This window comes from Sinohyriopsis cumingii, chromosome 17, assembly GCF_028554795.1.
Source record: "Sinohyriopsis cumingii isolate HCF-2022 chromosome 17, ASM2855479v2, whole genome shotgun sequence".
Classification (NCBI taxonomy): Eukaryota; Metazoa; Mollusca; class Bivalvia; order Unionida; family Unionidae; genus Sinohyriopsis; species Sinohyriopsis cumingii.
Window position 1 is genome coordinate 77,665,531 of NC_142977.1, and position 14,766 is coordinate 77,680,296.

Sequence of the window (14,766 nt, forward strand, 5' to 3'; positions counted from 1 at the left end):
CTCTACAACATGTAAGTCTATTCAAAAATGCAGTCATGCAATGTGCAAGTTGGATGCATGACTCAACAATAATGTTAACACTATTTTGGTCAAACAAAATGATGAAATACTGGTCTAGTCTTGAAATTGAAAAAGAACCTGACATTTAACAAAAGTATACAATGTAACTACAGAAAGAATTACAATTATTCCCCTTTGGGGGGATCCCCACCAATTTTTTAAAAAAAATTCAGTTGTTCAATCTAAAATTAGTTGTTTTGAGCTATTAGACAACATAATGATTACAGGGTAAAGAAACAGACTTGCTTTAAAAATATATAAGATGTTTTCATTTCTTATATGTTGGATACTGACAAATTAATTTTCACTTCAACCCTTCATAAGCACCCAATATGTTTTAAACTCAAGAATAGGGACAGCACTCAGCAAAAACTTCTTTCCAATCACTCAATTACATTTCTTGCATAGATGTTATGATGCAATTGAATTATACCAGAAAATTTTGTTCTTCACTGTATTTGTCAGATTTTAGCAACTAAATACACTGCTCCTTGATAACTCGCACAGATATTGCACAAACCAGCTTATAATTCCACGAACTGACCTTTATTTGTTGAAAGTGAAGAAATCACTATCAAAACTAGCAATCTGATATACTGCTTCTTTTATTGTCAAAAATGGTGGTTAGTGTCCAGAAAGTTTAATTAACATCATGAAATTCACAATTTGAGAATTTCTATATTTTGTTACTGAGTTTGAATAAAAATGAACACAAATGCCAAAAATTCTGTGCTTTTTCAGGTATGAAATCTTTTGAAAGAAAACAATGACATCTTTTATTTTAAAATAACAATTATGTCATTAAGTAACGTCATAAATGATATGCATCATCATAACAATTTTATATATATATATATATATATATATATATATATATATATATATATATATATTATCAGTAACATAATAGAATAAAATAGAGACAAACGGTCATACATATAATTATATTGTTATAAAGGATATAAGTTTCTTTTATGAGTCTATTCATGTCACCATGCACAATATCTATTGGCATGAAAGAAAAGTCGAGTAGAGAGAGAGATTAAAGTGTGTTGAAATATTAGAGGAAAAATGAGGATCTCTATAATTTTTTTATATGAAAGTGATGATTATTTATTCTCTTAGAAACTTGTTGAAGTGTTTGTCCAACATATTGCATGCTACATTTTTTACAGGTTATCAAATAAATCACATCTGTTGATATTCAGTTAGTGTTATCATGTATAGAAAATACCTCTTTTGTATTAGCACTACTGAAAGAAGTACTTTCTCTTACACTCTCTACTATATTAATAATCACTCTCTACTCGATTTTTCTTTCATGCCAGTTGATATTGTGCATAGTGACATGAATAGACTCATAAAAGAAACTTACTGGATTTAAAAGTTAGATACTTTGTATCCTAATGGCCTTAATGCGAATGCACTATATAAAATTGTATAATTTTTTTTAAAAATAGATATATTGTATATCTATAACAAACTTTTACAATATAAATATATATAGTATATGTATTAATTTTTAATATAGTGTTTTTTTTTAAAAAGTCAATTGGGTTTAAGATGTTTATATTTTAATTCTTTAATTCAGTGGCTGGCTGGTACTATAGTAAAGTACATGTAAAATACATGTAGAATTCTCATTCATAAATCATGGCAGATTAAGCTCGTCTAGTCAACAACTATTTCGGTCAAGTATGCAATGCATTTAGTTTGAATGGAAGCCATGAAAATATCATGTGACACTAGGAGTACATTTGTTGCATAGAGGTATCATATACACCCTAATTGTTGATTGGCTCAATAAAATGAGAAGGTCAGATTACGACTGCTAAGTTATTTTAGAATATAATGATTTAAATTGTTTGAGAATCTTTAGTGATTCAGATGTTGTTGATTTGGTGCACATATAGAGACTATATAAGCAAAGACAATCACTTGTATTATTCTACAGTTTATGCCCGCTTTCTGAGAGAGAGGAAATCATGATTTATTTAAAATTGTTTGTTTTTATAATTGTTTGTTGGAACAACGGAGTGGAAAACATTTAATTTAAACAGTCAATACCTATTAGATTGTGTGAATTTATTCAAGGACTTGAATATTACTTTCATCTTATTACCTTGAACTTTTGGATCTTGAACTGTGATTCTTCAGTGGTGCTAGCACATTAGCACACAAAAAAAATTAGAACCTTAATTTGTAATAGCTCTGGAAAGTTTCCAGCTTAGTGTGAAACAGATAGTACAATTTTGGACGTTCAAGGAAGTTATTTTTAATTCTTTCACTTTTGATTTTATATATTAGGGAAATAAATTTATATTTTGGAAAATGTAATGCTCTTGGGTTTTGCCTTGTCTTGTTACTTAAGTTTAAGCCCCTATAAGTAAGACAGTGTAACCATCATAAATGTGATACACCCTGTTGTATTCAAACATAAAAAATGTCAATCTACTGCCACAGCTATGTCCTTGGTCACTTCTGTGAGAAACAAATTAACTGTGTTTTGATCTCCAACTTGCAGACATATTTGTTGTATTGTTACACTCAATTCAATGCAGACATGCTTTGTATTATCATGTTAATTCTGTCTTTTATATCAAATCAAACAAAGAACGAAATAAATAAAAATGTTAAAAAGGCATGCAAATAATACCTGCATTATAACTAGCAGTCACAATCATGTGTCTGGTCAACTCATTTTAATTGACCAATTGAACACTCTTACACATGTTATTACACCTCTCAATAACTCGCGCATAACGTGGTCCAAAAACAAAGACCACACTATAAGTGAGGGCATGAGTTATCAAGGGACCACAATAATGATTTGAAATGATGCATCCTCACTGGACATAGTGAAAACCATAAGAGGGAAGTGAACTGGTCTGTTTAATGGCTAAATACTCGTTTAAAAATCGTGTCAGGAACAATTGTTAATAAAGTGCTTTTTCTAACCAAGTCATTCAATTTTATGTAAAAATTACCTTTATTTTCAAGATGCCCAACCGTTGAGAGATCATTACCATTATTCCAACTGGTTTCAACAACTGTCACATGTATGCAAAAACATTGTCTTTTACATCACTGCCATGTGTTGTTGTTGTTCTAGGGTTTAACGCCATTTTTCAGCACAAGATATGCTATATATGGCGGCCAGTATAACTGGTGGAGGAAGAACGCTGGAAAACCCAGGGAAGAACCACCGACCCACGAGAAGCTACTGGCAGGCTTTCCCACGTTGTGGTTGTGTTGTTGTTGAGTAATCTGGATCCCTGATCCATATGCTCCCACTTTTCTCTCTGCTACAGTGGAATGCAATGGAGCATACTAATCTGGGAACCAGACAACTTACTGATTCAAATTCACAATAAAACAAGATTCCTTTTATTATAAAATAAAATGGAATACTTAGTTCGTGAAACAGCCATCATCATCAAAGGTCAAATTTTTACATAATTAATCTATTAGTAAAATACTGATGCAATGATTTCGTTGCAAGTAATGGTGAAACTTCTCATCCATGAGGAAATCTAAGAGCGCCAATTCAATAATTACAAATTAACTACCCTTGACCGGGACCACTAGCTCTTATGCAGGTTGGATTTGCATGCCTTTAATTTTTAATTTATTCCACCCCCTTTATTTGATACAAAAGCTTAATCAACTTGGTAATACAAGGTGGTCAGCTTTTAATTCAGTGCAACAATACAAAAAATACTTAAGCAAATTAAGTATCAAAACATCGTCAGCACTTAATTAGGTTTTCACAGAAACACTTGCAGACATAGCTGCTACTGTAGACTGACATATTTCACGCTTGCATACAATAGGGCACATAAAAAACCTTATTTAATTGGTATTTATCTATTAAAGTGCTGCCTCAAGTAGGCTTTAGAGACATTTTTTTTACTGAAATTTTGTTACCTACTGTTATTTACAGTGTACCAAGAATGTTGTTTGGAAAGACATTTTAGCAAAATACATGGCTTCTTATTGAAAGTTGATAATTTCATAATGTTGATTCAAATTTCCAGGTCATATCAACTGTTTCCGATGATAAAACAAGCAATATATCAAGGTTTTATTACCATTCTTGATCTTCATGTTCAAGAAATAGAGGTCAAATTATTGGTACTTTCAAGTGTAAAAATGGGATACATGACTGATCCCTTCAATATAAGCAGGGTTTGCAAGTTATCAGTCCTCAAGTTTTCAAGGGTGTGGTGTAATTATAATGAAACTACCTTAAATTATCCTAGTTATTCACAACTGTGATTAAAGATAACAAGCCAACCAAGTAGGTCATTTAGTGCTGAGGCAATTGGAATTGAGTGCCTTGCCCAAGGACATACCATGGGTACCATGACCCAGTACTAATTCCAATGGTAGGATTCAAACCCACACCCCTTCAGGTAGGAGTTAAACATTTTAACCACAAAGCCACTGCAGCTCCCCACAAACAGTCTAATGCAGTGTGCTTTTCACTTGGCAAATCCAAAAATATTTAAGGTTCTTGATCGTACTGAATATATTATTCATAATGAAATGTAAAACTGAGTACTTATGCATCATAAAAGTGATGTTGATTAAGTTGCATCGAGAAAATAAAATTACCCTAATCCATTCTGTTTCTGTCTATCAGCAAATGCTTGCCATGTTGTGTAGATGTCATCTGTCCCAAACTTGGCTGCACCAATTATACTTGGTTGTTCTTCCTGGTAAAAATGATTAGAAATATTGTCCACTTGCTCCATTAGGAGTATGTTGGTTTCATTTTGTTGTCAAACTTGATGGGTACACCAAATTTTCAACAAGAGTCCCTTGAAGACACTGACAATACTGTCCAAAATGATTTTCCAGGAATTCAAATAAAGATAAATTCTTCTTTTTAACTGCTGAATATTGAAACTATCCCTGATATTCTTGAGTGATAAGATCTGTAAGTTAGCCACTGAGGCAGCCATAATGAATGTAAGATTGGCACCATTTTCATTTAAGACACACGAGTTACCATCTGAAGACCAACCATTCCAGAGAATTAGTGATTTTCAATATGTTCATTGCAACCACATCTGAGGTCTAATCAGCACCATTTTCATCCAGGGCCAACCAGATATATCTATGTCACTATGACTTCCATGTAGGAGGAGTTGCAATAACAAGATTTTCAAGACAGCTGCAATGGTAGCCATACTAGGTATCAGACTGCCACCATTGTCATTTAGGACCAACCATTCCCGAGGAAGAGCAGTAACAAGATTTTCAAGATGGCTGCTCTGGTGGCCATATTGGATCTCTGAGCAGCACAATTTTTATTAAGGACCAACTAGATCTTGGGACGAACGTGCAAAGTCCATGGCAATCCTCCAAGTACATGCAGTTTAGGTTAAACAGAGATAACAAACTTGAGCTAACTGATTTACATTTGACAACAGGCCATCCCATAATGTCTTCTGGTCTACGGCTTGTAAAACTGAAAATCAGAATTTTCAAACTTACCCTAACCTTAATGCCCCAGTATGTTTTTTTAAAGGCAATATGTGTACTTCATATAAGCCAAAATAAACAATAAAGTGAAATGAAAACTCCAACTAACAAATTTGCAACTATTTCCCAAATCCAAATATATCTGACACACCTCTCCCTCAATAACTCATACACATCAGGGTCTAAAAGCACAGACCACACTATAAGCGAGAGTGTGAGTTACCGAGGGACCTCCGAAAAACCCGTTAGACATCGACAAAACCACTGGGTTGGGGGGGGGGGGGAATCGGCTGTTTAATGGCTGAATCCTCGTTTTATTATCGAGTCGAGAAAAATTGTCAATAAAGCTCTTTTTCTGATGAAGTTTTCATTATTCTCTATAAATTACATTTATTTTCAAAATGTCCAACATCTGAAAAATCGGTAAAATGATTGCAAATGGTTTCAACAACTAAACACAGTTCAAGAAAACATTCATTTATTACATCACATCTCTTTGGTTTGTTGATTAGTCTGGTTCCTGGAGTGATGCGTAATAGTATTTTGCGAAACTAGGAGTGTACGAAGCAGGGAACCAGACTAACTGTTGATACACTACCAAACAAGATTCCTTTTTACCAAAAATACACAACATTTATTTCGTGAGACAATCATCTACATCAAAACTCAATTTTGTTATTTTTCAATTAGTAAAATATTGATGACATGATTTCATTCCAAGTAATAGTGAAACTTCTTATCATCCTTGAGGATATCTCTATGTGTGAATTCAGGAATTCTCTGAAACTTGTTTTTCCCACAATGGTCTGTATATGTGAAACAAGGCTCTTTATTTTACTCATTTTGCTTGGTTGCTTTGCTATCTTTAATCAGATCTGTAACTGAGTAGATTAATTTAAGGTAATTTAATTAGATTATGTACACAATACAATTTATCACAGTGTTCAATTGATCAAATGAACTAAGTTACCCAACATACGACTGGGGTTGTTGGTTCTTACGCATGTAGGATTTGTATTCTACCTGTTATTTGATTCAAAAGACATAATTACTGTAATAACAGAAAGGGTGGCCTGCTTTTTATTTACTGCAGCAATACAACAAATGCTTCCGCTAGTCCAATAACAAAACACAGTGGGCACTTACTCAGTTTCTCAAAGAAACGCTCGTGGACATTACTGTTACAGTAGATTGACACATTTTACAAGAGGACACATTGCATTTATGATGATCACACATAAAAGGAACTAAAAGATAGAACTAAAACACAAATTTTAATTGATAATTTTTTGTATTATTTAATTGGTATTTATTTTTTAAAGTACTGCCTCCACTAGGCGTAAGTGATATTTTCATTGATCGAAATGTCCTTGAATAGCATTAACTGCAGTGTATTAAGAATGAGAATGTCGTTTGAAAAAAAATGTAACAAATTATATTACTTATTAAAAGTTGATCTTTCATGATGTTGATTAAAATTTCCAGGTTCTGTCGACCGTTTTTGAAGATAAAACGAGCGATATATCAAAGTTTCCATGACCAATTTTGATCACAATTTTCTTCAAGTTCGACAAATAGGAATCAATGTTTTGGTAGTTTCTGGTTTACAAAATGGGATTCACACCTGAACCCGTATTATAAGCGGGTTTGCAAGTTATCAGAGTGAAAGATATCGAGGGAGTGGTGTATATGGAATCTAATTACAAAGACATGTGTTCAAAGTGTTCTCTTCCAACACTGCAGAGAAAAGATTATTGAAGATTAAAATATAACTCCACCTGGTTGATATTTAACATTAAGGTACAATTTCAGAATTCAAAGAAAAAATACCTTATAAAATGAACTTAAAATATCTGTGAAACATTTTTTAAACTTTTGTCACCAAGTTACATTTTCTTCTGTGTAATTTAATATTTTTGTTGTCATAATGTTAGATGACTTTAATTATTTTTCACCTCTTCAAAAGCCTGCTACATATTCTTTTTTGAACACTTTGATTGAAAAATGGTGAATACAAATTTAAGTCAGTAAATCTTGCTTTAACATTCAATTCATCTGAAAAAGAAAAATAAGATAAATGTAAAGGTATATAGGAGAATCCTACAAATTGTGCCCCTTGCCCCTTGTCAGTCCATTACAGAAAGGACTCAAACTATACCATGTCAACAATGACTACAGAATGCAAGTCAAAGCCAGACCATCAGACTGAAAGAAAGCCACCTGGGAACAAACAACACCTAGAGAATGACAGTGAAACAGATATCAGGATACAAACAAGAGGCCCAAGTGAATTTGTTTAGTAGACATTGTCAAATTCACATGTGTATTGATACATCAGAGAAGAAGAAAAGCTTAGAATAAATACTTACAATACTATTAATGTTCGTGTCATTTAACTTTATTCCTATACAATTTGTCATAAAGAATTATTTTTTGAGTATGAAAAGGGCATGTCATTTATACATCTGGCATTATTCCTTCATGCCCCTTCCCCCTAAAAAGGATTAGGTTCTAATTCATAACTTTGAAATTGTCCATAGTTCGACCATTAAAGTGTATACACATGCACATTACAAATAGATTTCATATGTGCAGTCAGCATTTATTCCTGGTTTTGTTCTTAACTCCTTAAGCCACACCCCTGGTGTCATAACAAGGAAACTACTGGATCTCCACCCAACAGAGATGCAGTGGCTTGGTGTTTAAGGCACTGGACTCATGATTCAATACACATCATCTGATCCATCTAAATTGACTACCAAATTTCTCAACATTGTTGGAAAGGTCATGGTTTCCACTGCCAAAAAACCATAACCAAATCCCAAACAGAACTTTTCCTTTGTAAAATTTCTTTCAACTACAAGACTTTTGTAATTTGTGTTATATTGATATTTTATTCTTTTCTTTAACTTACTTTACAAATATATCATTATAATCCTTTATTTAGTTTATTTTGTTATCTTTTATTTCATTTTCTACTGAAATTATTACATCCTAAGGTCTAACTTTAATATTTTTCTTCAATTTGTTTTTGCAAGGAGAAGAACTCTACATAACCTAAACCTGAGATCATAAATAGTCATATCATAGGTTACTTCCCCTGTTTTAAAATCAAAAACATAACCAAAAAAAACCAGGCAAGTTATTTCAGAACTGTACTATGTGATCACATGGTTTCAATATGAAATTACTAGAATTTAATTTCAGGACAATTGATAAGTGCTACAAACAGTAATCTAGCATACCAAAACTAACTAAACTAAAAATAATCTTATCAGAAATAAGACATCCTGAGCAATATACAATAAAATGCAACATCACCTTTTTAATATGCATAGATGCTGCCCATAATATAAACTCAGCTGATATTTTGATGATTTAAGATACTAATATCTGACCTTGACTTTGAAGATAGGATCCCACCTTCTAAGCACACCAAATTTCATCCCTTAATCTCAAACAGCTTTAAAGCTACATATTAAAGTGATGTGTAAAACTCAGAATATTAAATTCCAACCTTCACTATCAAAATATGATGCCTAATGACTATATAACACACTTTTGAGTAGGGCATGGTTAAGTACACTACTAAGTAGGGAATGGTTATCTATGATAATGAGTAGGACATGGTTATCTATGCTAAAGTAGGGCATGGTTACCAATGCCAATAAGCAGGGCATGGTTATTTATTCTAATAAAAAGGGAATGGTTATCTACACCAGTGGTTTCCAAAGTGGGCAATACCATCAGCTTGGGGAGCAGTGGGATTAGCAAGGGGAATGCTTATGCTGAATAATGCTTTGTACGTGGTAAGGTAAGGAGGCGCTGAGGATAACCAAGAGGGTGATGGCCTGAACAAGTTTGGGAACCACTGATCTACACTAATAAGTAGGGCATACTTATCTATGCTAATGAGCATGGCATGGTTATCTATGTTAATATATAGGGCATGATTATCTATGCTAACCAGTATGGCATAGGTATCTACACTGATAAGTAGGGCATAGTTATCTACACTAATAAGGTGGGCATGGTAATCTAAGCTAATGAATAGGGCATGGTTATATATGCTAATGAGCAGGGAATGGTTATTTATGCTAATAAGTAGGGCATGGTTATCTACACTAATAGGTAGGGCATGGTTATCTATGCTAATAAGTAGGGCATGGTTATCTATACTAATGAGCAAGGCATGGTTATCTACACTAATATGTAGGGCATGATTATGTACACTGATAAAGTAGGGCATGATTATCTATGCTAACCAGTATGGCATAGTTATCTACACTAATAAGTAGGGTATGGTTATCTATGCCAATGAGTAGGGCATGGTTATCTATGCTAATAAGTAGGGTATGGTTTTCTATGCTAATGAGAAGGGCATGGTTATCTATGCTAATAAGTAGGGCATGATTATCTAAGCTAATAAGTAGGGCATGGTTATCTATGCTAATGAAAAGGGTGTGGTTATCTATGTTAGTAAGTAGGGTATGGTTATCTATGCAAATGAGTAAGGCATGTTTATCTATGCCATTGAGTAGGGTGTAGTTATCTATGCTAATGACTAGGGCATGGTTTTCTATGCTACTGAGTAGGGCATGTTTATCTCTGCTCTGACAATAGGTAAAATACTTTAATTGATCATTGTTCGTTGGATCTTTACATACATGATTTGCAGCAATTACAAAATCCACAAAAAATGGTAGCTGACATAAAATAGTGAATTACATTATGCCATATTTCTACCAACAGCAGACTCTCTCTATTACAAACCTTGCCACTAAAAGTTACGTGTGTAATGATCACCCACCATGGAACATAAATATTAATTATAATAAACTGGCATAATGCACACCTCGCTATAATGAATTAGTATGGACCAAAACTCATTTGTTATAGTGTGAGACCACTATTTTTGCTTTCATTTATTGACAAACACCCCATTATGCAGCCATACTGATTGTCTAATGAGGATAAGCTACCCTATCTATGATTACAAATTATCACATACCTTGAGATAAGATAGAATCTGCTGTAAATCAGCCAGCTGCTTATTGATGGAAATTCCCTAAAATGAAGCAAATATTAACTTTGGGTTATTCCAGTTAAATGGACCTGGGAAGAACAAGTGTCCTTTTATATTCTTCTGAAAGGATGGAGTCTAAATCAGTTCTTTTTTCTTTTCCTTTCTCTGTACAATGTTTTTCAAGTTGAAGTACCTGTAAAATATGCAACCTACTCCCTTAGTCGATTTAAATGGAATACATGTTGAAAATATGCAAATTATGCTTAATATTGCCCACTAAAACAACACATTAAAAATATGTTGTTGTCATTGTTGTTGTGGGGTTTAACACCATTTTTCAGCACACGATAGGCTATGCATGGAGGCCAGTATTAATGGTGGAGGAAGAACCCGGGAAAATCATGGGAAGAACCACCGACCCACGAGAAGATACTGGCAAACTTTCTCACATACCCACATTGGCCGAATCCTAGACTCGAACCCACGCAGACATAGGTGAGATGGCAGTGATCCGTAACGTAAAGCGCTTTAGACCACTTGGCCACTTGGGGCCCCTATTTAAAATATGTAAAGTATGCTAATATTGCCACTAAAACAAAATATTTAAAATATGTAAAGTATACTTAATATTGGCACTAAAACTACAAATTTAAAATATGTAAAGTATGCTTAATATTGCCACTAAAACAACACATTTAAAATATGTAAAATATGCTTAATATTGGCACTAAAACTACAAATTTAAAATGCGTAAAGTATGCTTAATATTGCCACTAAAACAACACATTTAAAATATATAAAATATGCTTAATATTAGCACTAAAACTACAAATTTAAAATGCGTAAAGTATGCCTAATATTGCCCACTAAAACTACAAATTTAAAATATGCAAAGTATGCCTAATATTGCCACTAAAATTACAAATTTAAAATATGTAAAGTATGCTTAATATTGCCACTAAAACAACACATTTAAAATATGTAAAATATGCTTAATATTGGCACTAAAACTACAAATTTAAAATGCGTAAAGTATGCCTAATATTGCCACTAAAACAACACATTTAAAATATATAAAATATGCTTAATATTAGCACTAAAACTACAAATTTAAAATGCGTAAAGTATGCCTAATATTGCCCACTAAAACTACAAATTTAAAATATGCAAAGTATGCCTAATATTGCCACTAAAATTACAAATTTAAAATATGTAAAGTATGCTTAAAATTGACACTAAAACTACAAATTTAAAATATGTAAAGTATGCTTAATATTGCCCACTAAAACAACACATTTAAAATATGTAAAGTATGCCTAATATTAGCACTAAAACTACAAATTTCAAATATGTAAAGTATGCTTAATATTGCCACTAAAACGACACATTTAAAATATATAAAGTATGCTTAATATTGGCACTAAAGTAACATTTAAAATATGTAAAGTATGCTTAATATTGGCACTAAAACAACACATTTAAAATATGTAAAGTATGCTTAATATTGCCACTAATATGTAAAGTATGCTTAATATTGCCACTAAAATAACACATTTAAAATATGTAAAGTATGCTTAATATTGGCACTAAAACTACAAATTTAAAATATGTAAAGTATGCCTAATATTGCCCACTAAAACTACAAATTTAAAATATGCAAAGTATGCCTAATATTGCCACTAAAATTACAAATTTCAAATATGTAAAGCATGCTAATATTGCCACTAAAATAACACATTTAAAATATGTAAAGTATACTTAATATTGCCACTAAAAAAACACATTTAAAATATGTAAAGTATGCTAACAGTGCCACTAAAATAACACAATTAAAATATGTAAAGTATGCCTAATATTGCCACTAAAATAACATTTAAAATATGTAAAGTATGCCTCATATTGCCACTAAAATAACACATTTAAAATATGTAAAGTATGCTAACATTGCCACTAAAATAACACAATTAAAATATGTAAAGTATGCCTAATATTGCCACTAAAATAACATTTAAAATATGTAAAGTATGCCTCATATTGCCACTAAAATAACACATTTAAAATATGTAAAGTATGCTTAATATTGCCACTAAAATGAACACATTTAAAATATGTAAAGTATGCTTAATATCGCCCACTAAAACTACAAATTTAAAATATGTTGTTGTTGTTCTAGGGTTTAACGCCATTTTTCAGCACTGGATAGGCTACACATGGCGGCCAGTATAACAGGTTGAGGAAGAACCTGGGAAAACCCAGGGAAGAACCACCGACCCACAAGAAGCTACTGGCAGGCTTTCCCACGTACCCACACTAGCCGAGCCTTGGACTCGAACCCATGCATACAGAGGTGAGATGGCGGTGATCTGGAATGGTGAGCGCTTTAGACCACTCGGGGCCTCTTAAATATGTAAAGTATGCTTAATATTGCCACCAAAATAACGCATTTTAAATATGTAAAGTATGCCTAATATTGCCACTAAAACTACACATTTAAATATGTCAAAAATACCTAATATTGTTCACTGTTACAACCCTATGGTTTTAAACTAGGTAGCAGAAAAAAAGCAAAAACCAACAAGTTTTGTAAAATTCAAAAAATTATTTATTTCCCTAGAATACAAAGTGAAAATTTAAAAAGAACATAAAGTATTATTACTTAAATCCCAAACAGTCCAAAATGTTCAATCACAAATCCAAATGTATACAGTTCCAAATGAAATCTTGAGGTGTTCTGAATAAATTCCAAAACTGAATGTGCTGATGTGTCTTGAATGTGTTAATGTGCCAATAGTCTTGATGTTTCACACTTATATAATCTAAAATGTCCTTCAATGATTTCACAATAATCCCAAAATAATGATTTAATCCAAAAAGGATAGAGAATTCTGTTATTCCAGTTAATAATTAAAATAAAAAAATCCTCTCAAATAAAAATTTAACAAAACAATATTACTGATGTTAAGATATGGAATGAGCAATTTTCAATTAAACAGCATTAATATAAAAAGCTAAAGCAGAATAACAGAAGCAGAATGAAGGTCAACATCCTTGCTAGAACATTCTAAGTTGTCAATAAGATCAGGAATTTCCAAGAAAAAATTAAAATGTCCTAAATATAGATACAAGTAAACATGTTTACTTCCATTAATAATGATATGATTACTTAACCTATCAACATATAAATATTATATAAATATTATGTTGTTTACAAAATATGTCTCTAGTCAGGTAGGCCCTTAAATCAATTACTGACTGACCAAGGTCAGTCACACAATAAAGATACACATAACATATAATCATGGAGAAAAGCCAACAAAAAACACAAATTAAATATATCTAACACCACTAAAACTACACAAATGCACCATTTCACTGCGATACATAAAAAATACCAACATCAGGAGAGAAAAACTGCACATAAAACTTTAGTTTATTTCAATGGTTTTATGGAGCTCCAAATGGTAACCAATTTGAGAATTATTTCAAAATTATAAATAATCAATAAAAATATAGCAATTATATATTTAGTTAAGACTGTATTCTCATTTACTATTATCAGTATCTAAACGAAAATGTAGAAGGAACCATTTACATCATGCTTACAAAATACACAGACAGAATTTTACATGTAACACAGGTAGTTTCTTCATTCTCAAAATTTAGAAAAAGAGGAATCAGTCAAGGTTCCACTAACAGCTACATCAAAAGTTGAGTGATTTTTAATTTTCTTTACCTTAGGAGATAAATGGTTCTGACTAGATCCCATGTTCACAATCGGCCGCAATGACCTGGTCTTGGGAAGAAACCTCAATGTTGACACACCAAGAGCAGAACAGGAGTTGATGAGAGATTTTGATGTCTCCTTTTGAAGAAAAAAAATCAAATGAGATGGATAGTCTGTAGTTTAAAGGCTCAACAAAGTACACAAGGAAATTAACACTGAATTGAATTAATAATAATAATAATAATAATAACAACAATAATGATAACAATAATGATTATTATTTATAAAAGGTAGCTCACATAGTAAAATGGCAAGCATTAAATGAGATACACTCTATCAATAAAATATTATTATAGTAATTTAGTCTTGCTGAATATTTTAGACAAGAATTTCTATGTTTTAAGTGATCTGCGAAGAAAATAAATCATACTTGATGTCAGTATTGTTATATGTTTTTTGTAACTGC

At 32.1% G+C, this 14,766-nt stretch overlaps 1 protein-coding gene across 1 annotated transcript in view; it reads right to left on the reverse strand.

Annotated features, from left to right (window-relative positions):
• The window catches only part of LOC149779281 (uncharacterized), a 151,746-nt gene that overhangs the window by 68,747 nt on the left and 68,233 nt on the right, over nucleotides 1-14,766 (reverse strand). Inside the window, exons 16-18 of the mRNA XM_089939880.1 lie at nucleotides 14,310-14,438; nucleotides 10,562-10,618; nucleotides 4,678-4,778 (exon numbers count right to left, since the gene is read on the reverse strand). Coding sequence (XP_089796006.1) covers nucleotides 4,678-4,778; nucleotides 10,562-10,618; nucleotides 14,310-14,438 — 287 coding nt within the window. The remainder of the gene's footprint in view (nucleotides 1-4,677; nucleotides 4,779-10,561; nucleotides 10,619-14,309; nucleotides 14,439-14,766) is intronic.